Consider the following 20,893-nt stretch of genomic DNA (forward strand, 5'->3'; position numbering starts at 1 on the left):
CCTTGACTGGAAAGGTGACAGGCAGATTCAATTTTGTTACATGTACATCACAGAGGCTTTAGGAGAAAAGGAAAAAAATCCTAGAGGTTGAATAAAATTGTACAGTCCCTTCCCACTATAGAACAGGCCTTGTAATAATGTGATAAGGAGAGATCCGGTCATGTTTGTATTTAGAGGCAATCCTAAAACATGACAACAGGGAGCTACAATTTTAAGGTTTAAATAGAAGCAGTGAGGCAAGGAATGTAACTCGATTCCTGTTTTGGTAGGTGAGTAGGGGAGAACAGGGCTAACTGGCAAGCCAGTACTTGCTTCAGGTAAGTAACACTGGAAAAATGTTATCAAGAGTGAAGAAAAATAATTTTGAAATATGTAGAGCTCTTTAAACCTTAGTGTTTTGGCATCATCTAGGATGAAAATATATCCCATACCTCAAGAGCAGGAATGGAGATGATTTTAAAAGTCAATGGTTACAGTCATTTTTGTAATATACTTGTTATGTGCCGGTGTTCATCTCCTCAGCAAGTTAATGAACCTTAATTAGTGTAAAGTATCTAATTCAGGAGCATTTTTCCAGTGTAGGGTGGGGGTGGGAAGTTCAAAAGAAGTTCTAGTTGATTTGAGTGCTGGAGAAACACCACTATGCCTCTTCCACCTCCTGCAGAGAGATAAAAGGAAGGCATGGATGGTGTGATAACATTTCCATTATGTGAGTTATAGGCACAAATGATAGCAAATTTCAACAGTGGAATAAAAGATTATTGTGAAAGAAGACATGAGAGAAACTGGAAAGAGTAAAACTGTAAAATTTAAAAAAACACAGCTTTAATAACTGGTAAAAGTATAATCAGCTGTGATAATTCTGCTATTAATCTTGTTTGAGTAAATTTTGAGGACCCAATAAAATACAAAGAAGACAAAAAATTTTAATGAATATATATCGTCTTTCTGTGTTCAGGTCTATCTTACAGCAGCTGTTTTTGAGCTTGACTTTCCCACGTTTCCTTGAGGCAGGTAAGTCAAGAGAATGTTAGAGAGTCAACTTTGACTGAAAAAGAAGGTAAGAATCTAGGCTGGGAGCCATATTTGGATCTCCCCATTGTGTCCACAACATTTAAAATGTCATTATTTATTTATTTATTTTCGTTTTTCTGGCAGCTGATATGGAAGATGATGATTTCTCTGCTGCCCTGCCTAAAACAAGTTGTATCACTGAGCAAACTCAGTATTTCTTTGAAAATGATGATAAATCTTTTATTGGCATTGTAGACTGTATAAACTGTTCAAGGTAAGTCTACAGTATTAGTAATAGCTTTTGAATATTAATTTTTTATACAAAAGATAAGGACACCTTTACAAGAACAAAAATGTATTTTGGATTTATTACATCAAGCTCACATAAGCAAAGTAGAGAAGTATACAGGCAGTATACTGATAATTTGCATTCTTTTTGTATTTGTTTAGAATAAATTTTAATTGTAATAATTGAATTATCATAAAAGCATTTTACTCAAATTTTTGTTTAATAGTCTATATGCTCTGTGAAAATGGATCTTGTATTTCTGTTGCTGTTGTTCTTTTTTTTTTAATGTATTTATTACATGAATTAAAGAGATTCTGTAATATTCAGAAGCAGATGATTTCCTTTAATCTGGTTATGTGTTGGAATTTATGATGGTCAAGAAGATTATGCAATTTATCTTCAAATTTACCTTCTAGTCAATAGCACTGATCATTTAAGAACTGTCATATTACAGTATTAACTTCAGTATTTATCAGTCTCTGAGGGTATTGTTGGAAAGCTTGGAAATATTTTGTCTTGAATAAACAAATAGTTGGATTTTCTAAAGATGATTCCTTCACCCTCACACAGCACACATACCCTAAACCTGTTTCTTCTCCTTCTTACAGACAGGTTTATGTGTGTTGTTTTTTGTATGGTTGGTTGGTTTTTGTCTGTTTGTTTGTTTTTCAGTGTTACTAGGAGAAAAATTGATGCTGAACTGATTTTATTTCTCAGTACAGCTACTGCTTTAGCAGCACTGAACTGTAAAATCAATTATAGGCCTTAGATACTCTTTTCCATTTTTTTTCCTCTAATAAGTCTAGTTGAAAGGGGGGACCGTGGAAATGTCAAAAAGATTACAAAATTTGTTATAAAAGTTTCTTACTGTTCATTAATAGAAAAGATAAACAGTAGAAGGCGGTTTGATTCTTAGAAGTTGGATTACTTTTTATTCCAATCATGTGTGTCCTTCTCGTACATGGTTTTCCTTGTTTCATTTAAGCATTTCTTTTTGGCTTTTTTTCCCAGACTTTATCATGCAGAGAAGATTTCAAACACCAATCTAGTATTCATTATTAGTGACAGCCAACTGCTATGCCGCTCCTGTGATCCAAAACCACTGATGCAAGCAGAGAAGCCGGGTATCCTTTAAAATCGTGTTATTTAGTTATGTGGATTGATTTTTTGGGATATGGAATACTTCAATATATTTGGAAAAGAATGACCTGATCATGTATATATTAGTAGCATGCTTATCAGAGTACTTCAGGCAGCAGATATTTGTGGATAATACCACAAAGTGTCTGAGGCAGCTCTCAGAGAGATAGAGAGCAAAGCTGTTTTTTGTGAGGACCTAAACAGGAATGGGCTCAGAGGGACTTAATGAAGCTTCCACAAGGCAGATACAAAGTCTTCCAGGACAAAATGCCATGCAACTGGACAGGCTGGGGACTGAGTGATGAGAAAAAGCATTACAATAAAGGACTTGAGGAGAAGAAATTGAAAATCAGTTGGCAGTATGCCTAACAATAAGGAGGGACAGTCACATCATGGGGTATGTTAGCAGAAGTATAGCCAGCAGGCTGGGAGAAATGATCTCTCCCATCTCATCCACACTGGTGAGACTGCATCTGGAGTGATTTGAATGGTTTTGGGCTCCCCAGTATCATACTGACATACTGGAGCAAATCATAGAATCACAGAATCATAGAACTGTTCTTAATATGTAGCCTAAACCTACCCTTTTTTGGTTTAAAGCCATTCCCTTTTGTCTTATCACTATACCTCCTGGCAGAGTCCCTCCCCAGCTTTCCTGTAGGCCCCCTTTAGGCCCCTCTGTAGGGCCTTCTCAGAGCCTTCCCTTCACCAGGCTGAACAATCCCCACTTCCTCAGCCTCTCTTCATAGGAGAGGTGCTCTAGCCCCTTGATCATCCTCATGGCCTCCTCTGGACTCATTCAAGTCGTTCCATGTCCTTCTTGTGCTGGGACCCCAGAGGTGCAGTAAAAGACCATCAAGGTCATTGGCAGCTGGAGTGCAGGACTTACAACAGGAGCTTGAGACACCTGGGCTTGTTCAGCCTTAAGAAAAGGCAAAGGTATGTCTGTCTAAAGAAATAAGAAAAGAGGGAAACACCAAGATAAAAAAAGGGTTTGGTCAGTAAAAGTTGAGTGCTGCACTGATGCCTGTAACACTCAGGCAAAGTGATTGAGGCACTAAAGTATATGCTTACTACCAATGAGAACTACTTACTCCTTGTGGAAATTGCTTTAACCATCAAAGGCTGGAGTTTTCCATCTGCTATCATAGAATTTCTTCAGAGCTGGTTGGAGACATAGGATGGTATACCTGCCAAGTACAGTCCTTGCTGCACACACATTAAAATAAAAATCATGTGAAAGGTTGTTCTAATGTAAAACAATCTCCTGAAAGAAAAGCAGATAGTAGAGATGACTGTATTTCTTTGGCACAAGTAATGCGTTCATTGCCACATTAATAAAATGGGAATTCCATCTACGCTTGGGCTGAAAAAGGAAGTTACATCGGGGTGGAAGTAATATTCATGTCATCACAGAGCTATGTAAACATATCCTAATATTCTAATTGGCTTTGGTCCATGACAGTTTGATTAACTGTTGCTACTGTCTGAATTTATGGACAGGACTTGCTACAGAAAATGAAGCACGTTTGATGGGAAATGGTCACATTACTTGCATTTCCCTGTGGGGTTCCAACCTTCCAGAGAGCAGTAAATGACCTCAAATGGCAGTCTGAGCAGCTGGGTGGGCTTATATTGACTAAATGAACTATTTTATTTTTCATTTCAACTATGCAGCTAACCTCTCTTTTCTGTAACTAAGATACATTGTGAAATGCAGGTGTAGCATAACATCACACAGATAGGCAGAATGACCTTTAGGTGCTATTCAGATGGATATTATTAGGCTCTGCTTCCTTCAGGCTGGTACAGCTTTGCTTGTACACATGGTCTTTTAGAGTTTTTCTATGTTTCTATTTCCTTTTCACCTGGGACCCCACAGAGGAAAGGGGAGGTGAGTCTGATAACATCTGAATGAAGACAGAAATAGATTGCAGAGCTGTAGAACTAAATTCCCTGTCTTCTTGCCTTTCCTTCCATGGGGCTTTTCTACTCACAGCAAAACACTGCATGAATAGGATTGATTCAAGTATAAATTAGAGCTACTAAGACAGACAAAAGTTTCAGCAGTTGAACGTTCAATGTTTTTTAAAAAACTCAAGCTTAGCTTTAATGTGTGTACTACCAACAGTGCAAATGATTAAAGAAAAAAAAAAAAAAGACATGATAGTAATGCAAACAGGTTCAACAGAAGACTGTTTTGCAGAGTTTTCTGTACCAGTGCCTTTCTAGTGTGTTGCAATGATTTTTGTTCCTTGTTAGCCTGTAGCTAATGTGAGGTATAGCATATATGCTTAAATATCAGAAGTTATGAGTTTCATGTAAACTAATGCATTACCTCATATTTACAGTTAGATAATTAATAGCATGTCCTGTTTCTACACTGCTGTTCTGCAGTTGTATTTTATAGTAGTCTTCTCCACTGAATTGCTTATAAGATCCAAGATCCAGCTAAGTTTTCTATCATTTACTATCAAAGTCTGCAGTTGAATGATTTTGTCTATGAGATTTAGGGTTGTATGCTTATCATAAAGCAGGTAGTTCTTATAGGTCTTGGATTATCATTAAATGTGTCCCACAAAAGTAAAATCAGAATGTTAATCCTGGTGTTAATCCTGGTAATATATGATGCACACACACACAAAATAAAAATAAATAAATAAATTAAAAAATATCATGTTCCTTAACAAGCAAAACAGATGAAGGGCCAAATCCTTGTGAAATGGTCAAACAGCCTAGATACAGGAAAGGTCCTGATGTCTGTTTTGATGAAGCCAAACAGGTAAAATTGAACTTGTAGCACTTTAGAAATATCTTTAAGAACAATTGTAGAGTTGTTTTAGAAGAGTAGGTAAAGTTATGTTTAAATGTACCTTCTTGCCTGATAACCTCTCTATCACTAAACATACTGTTCACTCTAGACCATAGTCACTCTACTTCAAGTATCCCATGATTTACATAAAATTTACAGCTGCTTTCTTATCTGCCTTTCCTGTAACCATTGTACTTTCACACATGATTCTGACTAAAAAATAAAATAAAAAATCAGTAAGCATAAAAATGATCTGCCTACAGTGCTGTAAAAGTCAACTCTTCTGTGGATTTGGCAAACAGATGATAATCCTGGTTTAGAACTAGTATTTTTTTATTAGTATTTCCAAATAGTATTTAAGGTGTTGTTAAATGGTTAAAGTCATCTGTTCTAGGATGTTGTTCCTCTTAGAAATTCTGCAAATGTGTATTGACCTTAGGTCAGATTCCTAATAAGTAGAAAACTGTGTTTCTTTTCTGAAATCAGCAAAGCTATGCTGCTTTAGTCCTCCCTGTGTTGTATACATTATTATAGTTTTAAAATAAAAAATAACTGTGCCAGATACACAATTTATTTTGAAAACAATCTACATACTTTATGAAAGAGAACATATTTAATTTAGAATGCTCAGAAAATCATCTTAGTGACTGACAAAGGTTAAAAAAAGTTGAAAAAACATTATGAAGCTGGCTAAATTTTGGCCACTGTAAGCATTCCAAATCCTTCTGATACTATTGTGTGTGAAAGTACAAGTCTTGCTCACTAGCTTGGTGTGCTACTCAGTGTGTAAGTCATGTGTTTTGTAACAGTGGATTATTTTGATTAAGTTTATTTGCAAAATTCGCCATGAATCTCTTGCTCTTGGGTGGATGCTTTCACATTAACTCTGCTAACTGCCAGCAAACTGCATGATATCTCATCTTGTATGTCTTTTTTTCTGTGTTTTCTTTCTTTTCCTCTACTTGCTACTTTGCCTGTTATTAATAGGATCAGCCTATATGCACAACGAGTCGTGCCTCTGCCATGACGTCCGCTCCTATCTTCATTTTTCTGCAAGTTTTCATGTGGTGTGGATGGTCAGTTACTTTCTCTAATTTTTTGTTTTGTTCTTGGCTTATAAAAATTAGCAGACTTTTCTTTTACTAAGTGTACAGAAGAAAACAGATTGAAGCAGGTTCCAAAAGTAACAATCTGGGTAAAGTAACAATATTAAGGGAAAATAAATACAAAAGAAAAGAACACCTGTCTGGAGCCTTATAAATCAGAATTACAGTACACAAGAGCCTCTCCCACAGCAAATACAAAGACACAGGAAACTGTGGGGTTTATATGGTCAACTCTTTGAGATTACATATGTACCAAGTCAGTATTATTCCCTTCAAAACATTATCCTTCTAATGAAATACATGAATACATGAATTTCTGCATGTTGACCTACTGCAGACTCTCGGGTTCATAACAAAAGCCCTGACATTTTTGTCTGTGTTGTGTTTGATGGTGTAAGAATTTCTAGTACTGTGCTAGTGACATCTATGCATGAGAAGTGCTGATCTAACGAGAATAAAATTCATGTTGAACTTGTATACTGACAGGGTTTCTGATCAATATTATTGCCCAGAAAACCACTAGATGGAGATACTAACATATCTATCAAAGTAAAGCCAACTGACAGCAGAAATGAAACCTTAGAGGCCAGTTTTCAGAGTTAGTGTGGTAAAATGTTAAAAACTGTAATGAACTAAAAAACTTCTTGTATTAATGTATATTCTTTTTATACTTGGGGGAAGGTTCAATTAATATCACTTGAACATCAGTGAAGAAAGCTTAAAGTTATTTTTAACAGCTGTAATTGAGTAATTTTGATGTTTTGTATTTTGTATTTAAATAATCTCATTTCTAGCAAACCTAGAATCTTGCACAGAGATGGCTGAAGGTTGTAAGGAAGGGTGAAAGTCCTTTCCCCCAAGCCAGTGATATTTCACAGTCACATCTAGATAATATCTCATGTGCTTACTTGTGCAATTTGCTCTGCAAGTAACCTTATTTTAATTAAAAAGCTACTCTCTAATGTACATAAGGCAGAGACTCACCTTGAGCTGAATTCTTTATGGCCATAACAATCTTTCTGTTCAAGAAGGCAAACAAAAATACTTACAGTTAAAGATCCATGAAACATGCTTTTAGCTGATAGACTTTTGGCAGCAGAAAAATATAAAAGTAATTTTGTTCATCCATTCTGTTTTTAATAAACTTGTGATTTTGGTAACAGGTTCAAACTGGGCATTAATCTGCATAGTTTTATTAAAGTCACTGAAGCCAACATAAAATAGCTGATCAAGTTCAACTTTTTTTTTCCTTTTTTTTTTGTTTTTTTCATCAACCATAACAGAATAGTCTTTATCACACCTTGAATACCCTGCTCGTACTGGTTTTGTTTGCCATATCTTAGAATAAAAACTACAAGATTTTAACTCCTTCTGGGAATACCTTACTTCTGTCAGCTCCCAGGGATTCTCAATTACAATTGAGTATTTGAGTTTTGAGAGTGAATAGCACACCAGACAACTGTAACCATATTGATAGGACTGACTGTATGCTTGGTCTGTGGGTGGGTGGCTGTATGGCTTTGACAGTGTCGTGTGGTAGTCCAGACAAAGGAAGATAACAGAAAATTTGTGAAACACAAATCCAGTGATACCTGAAATAACTCATAAGTACAAGCAGAGGTGTTTTCCATGCAAGATGGAGAGCTTATAATAAACACATGCTTATAATAGGTATAACTTTGAAGTAGTCATTTGATATCAAAGGTCAGCTCAGAAGTTCTTTGGCAAGTACCTTTGTTTTATCCTATTCATGGTATAACATGATGGGTCCTGATAAAAGTTTCAAGATAAAGTTTTGGTGTATGAAATAGTTATAGTGTACCTCTAAAGCAGAAACAAGTATGTATATAGACTTAGGTGTGTATCTATATGTATTTTAATGTTTGTCTTTAAAATTTTGGACTGGCACAGCCTTCCAGGAAATATTGATGTAAAGCAATGAATATGTGGTTTTGATACTTAGCAATGAAAGTATGGTTTTGTTAAGATGTTCATTTGCATTTTCCAAGTACTGAATCATTTTCACAGTGTATAATGTTGTAAAATAACCCTCTCAGGAATTGTCATAGTAAGACATGACATGAAGGAGATGACATTTGGATTTGATGCTTCTTCACCTCGAGCATGGAAGGAAATTTGACATGTGACTTATTAACACAAGAAATTTCTGATACAGTTTTTATGAAAAGAAGCTGGCTAAAGAGAATTCTTTTCAATGAAATAAATGCTCAAAGAGAAATAATATACAGAGTATTATTTAGAAGGTAACAGAGGGCATCCCCAACTAATTTGTTCCATATTTAGCATTCCTGAGTGTACATAGTAGTGACTAATGGGTTGGAAAATTTCAATGAAACTACTTAGAAGGTAGTTCAGTGTCTGATTGCACTGGCAGGGGTAAAGAGTGAAAATTTTGATATGCAATTTGTTATAAAAAGATATAAGAAAGCTTAGAAGTAATATTTACAGGAAACACTTGAAAAAATCTCTTAAAACTGAGGAATGTGTTCTCAAATACAACATCTTGAGGACCACTCAGAACTGAGGTTATGCTGAAACTGGCTCTGTTCTCATCCAAATTAATGATGGGATTCCACTTAATTCAGTAAAACTGCTGATTCTTTGAATTTGTGTAAATATGATATAATTGGACTTTCTTCACTTTTTTTTTTTTTTTTTAATTATTACTATTTCTTTTAAATTTCAAGCAAATGAGAATTATAGTGTGCAATGCTGGGGATGAAAAAGTATTTTAGACAGGATTCACTGTAATTTCCTAGCCACTATTATTTTTGTCCTGTATTGGGACACAAAATAATAATAATTCATGCCAGAGAGAATATTTAGAAATTGTTCTTAGCAGAACTGCTGGTTTACCACTGTCAATTGGATCCTACTGGACAAAATGTCCAGCATACAGCTAAATAAAAACATCATACGATGGGTGAGCAATTGGCTAACGGGCAGGGCCCAAAGGGTTATGGTGAATGGCGCTGCTTCAGGCTGGCGGGCGGTCACTAGTGGGGTCCCTCAAGGCTCCATTTTAGGGCCGGTACTTTTCAATATTTTTATAAACGATCTGGATGTAGGAATAGAAGGTATTTTGAGCAAGTTTGCTGATGACACCAAACTTGGAGGAGTTGTGGACTCGAATGAGGGTGGAAAGGCCTTGCAGAGGGATCTGGATAGGTTGGAGAGCTGGGCGATCACCAACCGCATGAAGTTCAATAAGAGCAAGTGCCGGGTCCTGCACCTGGGACGGGGAAACCCTGGCTGCACGTACAGACTGGGCGATGAGACGCTGGAGAGCAGCCTAGAAGAGAGGGATCTGGGGGTCGTGGTAGACAGCAAGTTGAATATGAGCCAGCAGTGTGCCCTGGCAGCCAGGAGGGCCAACCGTGTCCTGGGGTGCATCAAGCACGGCATCGCTAGTAGGTCAAGGGAGGTGATTGTCCCGCTCTACTCTGCGCTGGTGCGGCCTCACCTCGAGTACTGTGTGCAGTTCTGGGCACCACAGTATAAAAAGGACATGAAACTGTTGGAGAGTGTCCAGAGGAGGGCTACGAAGATGGTGAAAGGCCTGGAGGGGAAGACGTACGAGGAACGGCTGAGGGCACTGGGCCTGTTCAGCCTGGAGAAGAGGAGGCTGAGGGGAGACCTCATCGCAGTCTACAACTTCCTCGTAAGGGGGTGTCGAGAGGCAGGAGACCTTTTCTCCATTAACACCAGTGACAGGACCCGCGGGAACAGGGTTAAGCTGAGGCAGGGGAAGTTTAGGCTTGACATAAGGAGGGGGTTCTTCACAGAGAGGGTGGTTGCACACTGGAACAGGCTCCCCAGGGAAGTGGTCACTGCACCGAGCCTGACTGAATTTAAGAAGAGATTGGACTGTGCACTTAGTCACATGGTCTGAACTTTTGGGTAGACCTGTGCGGTGTCAAGAGTTGGACTTGATGATCCTTAAGGGTCCCTTCCAACTCAGGATATTCTATGATTCTATGAATTGGTCTACAAAACTCAGAAATTCAATTTTACTTTGATCAATATAATGCTGAGATCTTACCTGCCTTGAAATATGTGGATAAATCTTGTGTACTTTTGTCTATTGCAGTTTAACTCTGCCATTCATAATGAGAAAGTGTCTCTCCTCTGTGAGGCTTCCAAGACATTCTTCATTATGTGAAGTTATGTGTCCTTTAAAAGCTATTCTCTGTAGACTTAGAGTGAGAGCAAGAGGTATTAGAATACTTCTTTTCAACCCATTAGGAATACTACGTAGTGTAACAGTTTAATTTTAAAAGTTAATTATGAGACTTAAATAAAACATCTCAAAAAGCAAATAGAAATGGGCAGTAAAGTGGAGGATTTTTTTTTTTGTGTTGTTTTCCAAGTACGTGTAGTGGTAGGATTAATTCATCAATATAAATTACACAATATTTGGTCTAATGCAGGAGTGACATGAAATCTGAATACTGTATAATGGAAATGTCATCCCTCTTTATTCATCTGGATGCCATTTTCACTATGATCATATTTTTCCTTTCCTATCATGCACAGATTTGCTTTAAAGCCTTTAGTTACTTCTTATATTTTCTCTAAATATCTCTCTTCTGTTGGAAAATTTTAAGCTTCATGCTTACCTTTAGACTATTTCTCCAAAGGTGATTCTTCTAAGTAATTTATGTGATGTACAAAGACGTAACACTGTTTAAGTACAAGTTTAAGTTCACTGAATACGTGTGAAGAAACCTTTACTAATATTACTGTTTCTGATAGTAGTTCCTGTGAAGAATAAAAAACGCAGTTATTTTTAGGCAGTTTGAATGGAAATAAAGCTACATGATTAGACACAATGCAGATGCAAAAAGTGGCAGAGCCAAACTAAAAAAAAAAACAAACTAAATTAAAAAAAAAATAATAAAATTAAAAAGTTCAGTGTATCTTCAGATCTTAGTGTCCTACTCCAAATCTATTGCACTTACATAGTTGAGTTCACTTAAGACTTGTTTGTTGACTGGAAGCAGAGACATGTCTGGAAATGGCTACTATTGATAAGAACAGCAGCTAACATGAGCTACTTACTTTAGGACAGAATTAAATTATTTATTTATTTTTGCTGAGGAATATCAGGAATATCAGTGCTATTTTTGTCTTTGTTTGTTTGTTTGTTTGTGTTTTTTTTTTTTTTTACATCTAAATTTCTTCATCCAAGTGAATGTTATAATTCCTGTGATTTACTGAGTTTAATTTGTCTACTTGATCTGATTTCCAGTAAGTTTATTCCAAACTGATCTGGTTCCTATGGCCTCTCTTCTTTAAAGAATACATTGCTTGTGGTGAGAATTTCATGAAAGTGTTTACCCCTAACAACTGATACACATTGAAAACTCGTTGAAATCATTTGGTATGCCCTGTAATCCCCAAATTACCTCCTTACACCTCTGTTACCAAGCAGTTGCACTAATCCTGTACTTGGCAGTGTGCTTTTTTTTTTAAATTCAAAACTTCCTACCATCATTTTTAGTATATGTTGTGGAGAGGTCATCAAAATTCTTTATCAGCTTTCCTAATTTCTGGTTTATATCTAATTTGCCATTTTTATGTGCTTTCTTGTTCTTGCCCATTTGGGTAAATTTTATTTTCATTCCTTAGCTACTGACCTTTTCCCTGTTTAACAGCCTGCTTAATCTCTGATTCAAGCATAAGTTAAGAATTTATTTATTTATTTATTTATTGTAGTTGATGTTGTTCCTTTTCTTGATGTTGTTGTTTGTTTTAATTGTGACATCTGTTTTACCTCATTATCCAATGCAGTATTTCTAGACAGCTTTTTGTGTTGAGGGTCTTGCTTTTTGGGTTGCTTCTTCTAGGCTTTTTCCTGGTTTTTATTTTAATTTTATTTTTATTTTTATTTTTATTTTTTTTTCTTCCTGTCTTTCCTTTATAACTATTGTTTATAGTTTTCACGTAGTTCCCTTTCCTGAGTGTTTTGTGTTGAATTGTTTTGGCCTGATCTTTCACATGGTAATGCTAAGCCCAACTGCATTGTGGTCTACAGAGCTACTAGACCTGTACTACAGAGGTATAGAGCAGCTTGCTACTAGTAATTTTGAAGTGGGCCCTATGCACCACTGATGATACAAAGACTGTTCCAGGAGGCTATAATTTGTTTTATCCAAAAATGTGATCTCTACATCTCTTTGATAAGGCATTGATGTAGTCTATATAAGGCCTCTTTAATCTCATATATTGTTCCATGATTGATACTGTCACTTTGATCAGGTGGTCAGTAATGTATTCCTAGTATTAATTTCTTATTATTAGACTCTAAAATGTCATACCCAGAGGGATTCCATCATGCTTTCCTTTCCCTGTAAAATGCTTATCTTATCCCAATCTATGATCATTTACATATCACCATCTAGCTGTATGTCCTACACCACCATTCTTACCAAGCTGGTAGTCCAACAACGATCTATCCTACTGATTATTCTCCTTCTACTGCATTTCTGTGATATGTGTTATTTTGAGGTGCTTGACTGATGACTTGTCTTCATTATCCTATCTTAATTTTTTGCTCCTAGAATTGGTGTAGAAGAACTTGAAAGATTTGCTTAAGGATGTGCTGGTAAATTGAAGGCATTTTAATGAGCCTCCCTTTTTTATTCTGTTTGTACTGCTTATTTTTCCCCTGGGCTTTTCTGAGGCACAGTAAATATTAGTTATGCTTGCCTCAGAGGCATGTCAGCTTGAACCAGGAGCTGTTCCATGCTCATTGGCTTTTCTCTGCTTTCTGCTTTAAGTGTTCCTCTGAAACATTTCTGTATGAGCAGCAGGGCTGTGTTAGAATTAAGGTGTACTCTGTCCTTCCTGCACTTTTCTTCTGTTCAAGAAGCTTCCCCAGTTCCTGAGGGCACCAAAGTCCCTTCCCACCTACACTGTTGTCTTGTTCTTGGAGACTCTGAATATCTTGGTGTGAATAAAGGGAAAGCATCTTTTTATAATATGGGTATAGGATACGGTGAAAACAAGCAGCAGAAGAAATATTTCCAATCTTTATAACTACCCATGAATCTCGGATTTGGTAGACAAAGCCATGCAAGGGATGGCTGAAACGTTTCCCTGGAACTTTAGATAAAAGATATTACAGCCAACAGAATATGTATCAAATACAGGATTTGTATTCTTTTTTTATTTTTTTAACATATCTTCATCTGCAGAGGATATTCTTTTTAATGTGTGATTGTGTTGATGTAATGGGAATGAACAGTCTGTTATTTGATTTCATACCTTGAAAAGATATCTTTTTTTTTTTTCCATCTTTCCTCGCAATAAAATGATACTCCAATCTCCAAACTGATGTAATTTTAAGTAACATAGATGTGGATTACCAGGGCCCCCAGGTATATTTCATAGCATTTCTTGTTTCATTGTATAAAAATCCTATCTAGTTCATAAATGACTGCAGTAAGCCTTGTAAGTATTTATTTTTCCCACCCCTATAGTTAATGTAGTAAATCCATTCCATGTATCAAAAATAAGACAAGCTTCCTAGAATTTCCAATTTCCTAGAATTATTTTACTGTGCTTGGTTGTTGTTGTTGTTGTTTGTTTGTTGTTTGTTTGTTTGTTTTTCACAAAATAATGTACTTACGATGAAAAATGATACCTCAAGGTTAATTCAAAATGCCAAAGCTTAAAATGTAGATAACTTATCAGGAAATTTAGGTGTGATTAATGTTAAATTATTTTTCCTTTTCTTGTCAACAGGAAGATTCAGCCGACTGCGGTGGTGTCTCTGGTCTGAGTCCATCACTGTGGTCTATGGTAGGAATTCAGTTGGTCCTGCTTTGGCTGTTATCTGGCAGCAGACACTGTCAGTTATGACCTTGCTAAACCAAAACCTGCATAACTTAATCAAGACCCGGCCAAAACAATAGCCTCAATTTCATTTTAAAAAGGGTCAGCTATTCAGACAGCAGCAGAACAGCAATGCTCATGTCTGGTTATCACGCGTTGTGAGACTCATAAAGGCACCCACAGTGGCTGCATGTTGGAGTATCAGATCCTTAAACGTGTGTGAATGCTGCATCATCTATGCCATCTGAACAGAATTCTATATGTGCTTCATTGGGGAATCTAAGGGTGTGGTTTTTTTTTGTTTTTTTTTGTTTTTTTTGTTGTTGTTTTTTTTTTCATTTGTTTGTCGTTGTAATCTTGATGACTTAATGTAAAAGGGCTCCCCTGAAAATAGCTTATGTACATGATGTTCTTTTAAGCTTTGAATTTCTTGAAGATTTATATTCTTTTACATGAACATTTATTTATATAAAATACAAGAAAAAAAGAAAATGTGCTCCCCAATATACATTACTAGCACCACAATGGCTGCTTTGAACATCAGTTTTGTCCAAACTACTTGAGTGAAATGAAGATATTAGCTAGTCTTCATCAGAAGCTCAACGTGATTGAAATGCTTTATGATGAGTGTTTTATTCTTCCAAAGTTAATCAGAACGGGTATCTTGAAATGTTTTGGTAAGTTGGTAACTTGTTAATTTAAAGAAAAGGAAGAAAGGAGGAAACTCAAAACATAAAGGTGCTTGAGAGTTTAACTAAAAAACAATTCTCATTAAACTTGGTGTTATTTTCTATCAGAAAAATCTTAATTTCAATGTAATATTCACCTCCTTTTCACAATGCAGATATATATAAAGCTGGTCAAGTCCTTCAAAGGCTCAAAGAAAAATGCTTGTGAATAAGAAATGTATTTGTGATATTTGAACGTTGGTTTCCAAGGGTATTCTGCATGATGATGATGCTATGTTAGTTTTTCAGTTAGTTTTCTTTGACGGTAGAGTATAGTCCATTGAAAAGGTAATTGAGTGGTTCTTTTATTGTGTGAGAAACTGAATATTGCAATGTGTTGCAATCAAACCATTTTAAAATATATTATGAAACAGAGCTCTCTGAATATACTGTGCAATGAAAAAGCTGAGAAAATAGGGTAAATTTAGCTATCATAACAAAAAGTCTGAGTTGGATTTTTTACAGAATAGGAATCTCACATGAAAACCTGTGTACAGATATTTTAAGTATATAAAAATCAGATTTTACATATTTATTTTTTAAAGTATATGTTCACTAAGGTTCATATCAGGTTCCCCCTTTGTTTGCTTTATATGAAATTCATCCATAGTATTAAAACTGATTCTATGGCTATTTATTATTGAAAATAGCAAATTTAACAGCAAAATTACCTGGTTGCTGAGATTGGGAAAAATCTAAACAAATGGGGAGCCTTGAATCTGTATGTATGCACATTGATACTTGATTGTGAATAATAATTTTAGAAGTTGTTTTTATACGACCTCATTGGTGATACAGATTGGTGCAGTTAAATTACAATATTACAGTGTAGCATAGTGTTGATGCAAAATATGATTTGCGCTTTTTTCTAGTTTTCAGAACTAAACAGTATTGCAAGACAGCTAAACCAATGAATGTGCAACTCTGCTGATATTGTATAATTCTGCTAACAACTGCAATATGCAAATATTACCATGGCACAATACACTAGCTCTTTAAAAAATAAGAAAATGCAAAGCATTGGTATGTGTATGCTGGCAATTGATTGATATAATTTTGATCATGTCAAAAGCTTAAAGAAATAATTGGGCATGCATTAATATCCTATGAAACCTGAAGATGCTACTCAAAGCCATGGCATGGCTTAAAAGATCAGACTTCTACTGTAGTTGTACCCATAGCTGGTTTGTTGTTTTTCTCATGTACCTTGTCTCCAGCTATGTATTTTCTTCTGTTTGGGAATACAATGAGTGAAAACAGTAAAAGCTGACCTTCTGTTCAGTGATCAGATTTAGCATTTAAAAAAACATCTTTAGCAAAGTCATGGGGTTAAAATTACAATTAACTGTGTTGGATGACTTCAGGTCCTCCTCAGGGAAGGTGAGGTAATTTTGATACTATGGGTGAAGATAATCTTGGAGCTCTTCCTTCCAGTTATATTACTGCACTTCTCTTCACCCTGTCACCAGCTATCACTTCATAAAAAATTGGTTTGAGACTTTCTAATGCTGAGATTGCATCCTGTATTTTTTCTTAACATGGTAAATTGAAATCTTACGGAGGAACAAATTTTGTAGGATTAGGCCAATACTTAGTACACTTATGGCTTTTACTTTAAGATTACTTCAGATTCCCATTTTGGTCTTTTAATTTCTTGAAAGACTGTCAGTATATTAAGCACCATATATTTTTCACTTAGCTACCCAAAAGCTACTCAAAAGAAACCCTTCATGGAAAAGTTATGTTACGTGTATGTTAGAATAGTTTACTTACACTGGTGAGCCATACTCTAAGCTACCAAATAATCATTTGATTAGAGTCCGTAGGCAGAAAGAAAGATGGCACTAAGCCATGTTGCCACAGAAAACAGCTGGGGCTTTTGCTCTCATCTCACTTCCCTTAGAGGGCTCAAATTAAAAAAAGGAGGGAGAAGCCCATGCAATACAGACACCTTAGACTTCTTGGGCTATCCAAAGAGGAAAATATTTTCTGTTCCTCTCCTCTGTCCCTTTGTAGGACTTGAAGAAATAAGTCTCAATATAAACACCTAGCCTTCCAGCCATTGAAGTCAGGATCTGGCTTTACCTTTGAACAGGTAAAAATGAAATATTGGCTTCTGTTTGTATAAGAAATATATATATAGAAGTGATATTACTGAATATATTTAAGTGATATCCAAGTGATAATCAAGATTTGTTAAAATGCACTACCTATATATCTACAAAATACAAAACACCAGAAAGCAAATGCAATGTGAACATTAGCTATCTCAAAATGTGAAGACCAGTGAGTTACGAATAACTTCCATGGATAACAACTTATTCTTATGCAGAAGAGTATAATTACTCTCACATAATGTATAATAGTCATCTTCTCTATAAGAAAATAAAATTGATCCTAGGCTTTAAACTGAGGCATTTTCATGTTACAATATGCTGTAAAAAGATTTATTTATTTATTTTTAGGTCAGATAATAAGCTATGTCGATATTTGCTCAGATCCTTTAAATAGCACTAAGGGACAGAGATAAACTGCTGGAACTGTTTTAGTTTACACAGAAGTCATGCAGCCTAATGTATGTCTAACAAATACCCACCATTAAAGTTCTTACAGCATGGCATTCTACAAAATGTGATCTGAGGACTTAACATGAAAGGTTTCTTTTTAAATTTTCATTTAAACAACCAGCATTACTGCCAAAACACTGACCGTGGTCCATATTTGTAACAGGTTTTTAACATGACATAGAAGGTTTGATTGACAAGATTTTTAGGTCCTCTACCTTTAAGATTTTAGTATGATCTTTTTCATGTTTCTAAAGCTTGAGGCTTTATTGCTTAACTTGACAAAAACAAAACAAAACAAAAAAATAAACAAAAAACACACAGTGTTGCTGCCATTTGTAAGTTTTCCTATAATCCTTTTACTAACTTAAAAACTGGCCTTAATGGGTTCAAATAGGCAGTATCCCTTTTAAGTGACCTTTGCAACCCAAGTGTTACTTGCTGTTGCGAGTTTTTTGGTATCACTGAAGAGACATTAAGAACTTTTTTTTTTTTTTTTTTCTCATTAACATGTAAACTCAGAAAGTGTGCTTAGTATCGCTTAATTTCAGAACACAACCTCAATCCCACTGGTCCGAAAAATTCAGATGCTAACACACTGGTTATTAAGAAGTATATTAATGCCTACAAGGCACTTCGATGTTCTGATATTTTTAGAATGACAACTAAAGGTGAAATCTTAATAACTCTTTCCTTAGCTGAAATTTTACCCTAGCTTCACCAGATATCCAAGCCTCTAAAAAGGCCAGATTTCTTTTTTTTTCTTCCATACCACAATGTTAATATTGTTAATACTCATTGTACACTACTGTAAAAAGATTAAAACAAAGTGTCTGAAAACAATTCAAGCATTTTGAAAAGTTAGCCTCACCCTCTTCCCAGCTGCTTGCATCTGTACCATTTATGGTTTAAAAGAAAAATATCATCTTGAAGAAATAATTTCACTGAGGCTAAAGGGGTACTGTCTTGTTCAGATGCCATGAAAATGCGATTGTGATCTGACAAAGCTGTCTTCTCTTCTTGTGTTTTATGGAATATCTGGATCATGCTTTCTGGGATACTTTTATTGAAATGCTCAGTGTGCGTTTCTGCAAAAAAAGGCTTGGTTGCTTTTTACAAGGCAAGCAGGTCTTTCTCCCTTTTATTGTGTTCTCTTGACACTTTTGTGGAACTTGACAAGCCTGAAAAAATAATTTTTTGTAAAAATTTGTATAATAATGTTATAAAAAGTTTATAATCCTAGAACTGTTGTGTTAATCCTTGTGCAAAAACAGTATATTCAGAATAAAAGTTTATCATTTAAAATCAACAACTACTTGGATTTTTCATTCTGTGCGATAAAAACTGGAAATAATGGCTGCATAAATAGCTGAATAATATGTCTGAATTTGCTACATAATTGCACACAAAAATCTGAAAGAGAGATTTTCTGAAGAATAGAGAGTGACTTAACCAGTTCATACTGGGGATTAAAAGAGGATGTGCAGCAACCCCCCATTTGCGGCTGTGAAAATTTCAGAAAGTTTAAAAAAATGTAACCAAGGAAAACTGAGAGTCTGTAAAGCAGTCAGTGAAATAATAGTCTGTAAAGCATCCGAAGTAGCCCCGTTGTTTTGAAACAATTGCTTTTGGAAGGACTGTCATTTACTAACTTGTAAACATTGATGGAGTCCAAGAGTTCATTCACATGAAGAAGCAGACTAAAATCAGATGGCTCAGATGGTGGCTGCCCAAGTCGCTGCCCCACCTCTGGCAAAGATCAGAGCCTGATTTTTGAGCCAGCTTCTGTATTGCTGCAGTTCTCAGCTAAGCATTAAATTCAAAGTGGATCTATGTACCTTTACAAACAGTCTCGAGATGTTTAGGAGTTACTTCACTGGGTTTTTAGATTTAGTGTGGTGGGAATGGTAATCTCCATCTAAAGGGCTGGGCAGATGGCTGCAAGTGGTAACTGCTTCAGAAGCCTGATTTTAATCCTTTGCTGCGTATGTGTCAAAGCCCAAAGAGAATGGCAGTCATAAATTACACTGGATTTACGGAATCCCTGGGGAGTCAGATAAGAGAGCAAGAAATCAAATGCAGATTCTAATGCTGCAAAGTACCCAATCGCCCATGTGGAAATGCTACAAGGCAGCACATGACACTGCAGATCAACATCCAGAGATTACTGGCCTCAACTAGATTAAACACTGCCGTGTAACGACATGATTACCCCCACATGCTGAACTAATTGTACCATGTTTTCTGTATGCTGAGTGCCATTGAGATGCAAAAATAAAGAAACCACCAAATCCCTTCCCAGTACATGTTTAATTTCAATTCTGTATTACAGTGCTCTATTCATTAAGCACCAGGAAACAAGGCTTTCAGAAAACAGAGCCTTTGTGTCGTGGTTCCTCCCACCCCCCAATTTCTGGAATTTACAAGCAGATCAATTTGGGAATGGCTGCACTGCAGTGAAATATTCTATACTAGTCCCCAGTGCAAATCGAGCCAGAATACACTTTGCCTGTCACATCATATTATTTTGAGAGATGACTTCACATTGTCCAATGCAGCATTATTGCTGCTAACCATCTACAAAAAAAATAAATAAATAAATAAATAAAAAAAATCAGGAAGATTATGTAACAGTTATGTAGTTATGTTATAAAAATCCTTCACTGTCACATCTATTAGCCCAGTGCTCCTTTTAAGGCTTGACTGAACAAGATGCACACCCTAAATGGTACAGCATTTTACCTGCCTGTTGCACTGTTGCAAAGACATTGAAAACAATGTCTCTCTTTCCAATAAGCTGTTCTAAACTTTTATTCCCAAAGTGTGTATGGGGGAAAATTGAGGGAAAATGAGATTTTCGGGAGAATTATTTTATCTAGATTCTAACTGTATTTCTTCTAAATGTTTATATATGTATGTGTGTGTATATATAGTTCTGCTTTTCTGATTCAAAATCACTTTCCTGGAAGCTGACTGTTTCTTCTGAAACCTTGTTCAGAAACCCAAAAGCCTTTTAATAAAATATTTCCTTTTAATGAAACACCCATACCTCTGTTTCTCCTGGGGGCTGATACTTTTTTCTTTTGGATCCCACAAGCATTTTCTTGACTACATCTCATGTTTTGTAAAATAGGTGTTCAGTCTTGCTAGTGTGTTCTGCTTGGGGAAACAGTAAGCATGTTTGTGATTTGTCTCATCCAACTTTAGTTGTCTACGATTAGTCATGAGTTCATTCTATGGTAAAAAGAATTTAGGAGCTTGCTATGGAAGCTGCTGGTCCTGCCCAGGTTTTGAATATCTCCCTTAAAGATCTAAAGCTGAAGTTGCTACTGCTTTAGTAGAAACTTTACTGTTTTAGTAGTATGCCTTTTCCAAGACAG

At 35.9% G+C, this 20,893-nt stretch overlaps 1 protein-coding gene across 7 annotated transcripts in view; it reads left to right on the top strand.

Annotated features, from left to right (window-relative positions):
- CACNA2D1 (calcium voltage-gated channel auxiliary subunit alpha2delta 1) overlaps nucleotides 1-18,825 on the top strand; it is a 404,961-nt gene extending 386,136 nt beyond the window's left edge. For 3 of the 7 annotated variants that reach the window (XM_038173398.2, XM_038173400.2, XM_072027272.1), the window contains 6 exons: nucleotides 959-1,014; nucleotides 1,159-1,288; nucleotides 2,315-2,427; nucleotides 5,143-5,225; nucleotides 6,243-6,331; nucleotides 14,132-14,303. In XM_038173398.2, the coding sequence (XP_038029326.1) occupies nucleotides 959-1,014; nucleotides 1,159-1,288; nucleotides 2,315-2,427; nucleotides 5,143-5,225; nucleotides 6,243-6,331; nucleotides 14,132-14,168 (508 nt within the window). In that variant the 3' untranslated portion in view covers nucleotides 14,169-14,303. Of the gene's footprint in view, nucleotides 1-958; nucleotides 1,015-1,158; nucleotides 1,289-2,314; nucleotides 2,428-5,142; nucleotides 5,226-6,242; nucleotides 6,332-12,945; nucleotides 13,003-14,131 lie in introns of those variants that run through there. The other 4 variants (XM_027459907.3, XM_027459930.3, XM_072027298.1 and 1 more) reach the window with 3 other exon arrangements.
- Nucleotides 18,826-20,893: the final 2,068 nt, after the last annotated feature.

The sequence above is a fragment of the Anas platyrhynchos genome, chromosome 1 (genome assembly GCF_047663525.1).
Source record: "Anas platyrhynchos isolate ZD024472 breed Pekin duck chromosome 1, IASCAAS_PekinDuck_T2T, whole genome shotgun sequence".
Lineage (NCBI taxonomy): Eukaryota > Metazoa > Chordata > Aves > Anseriformes > Anatidae > Anas > Anas platyrhynchos.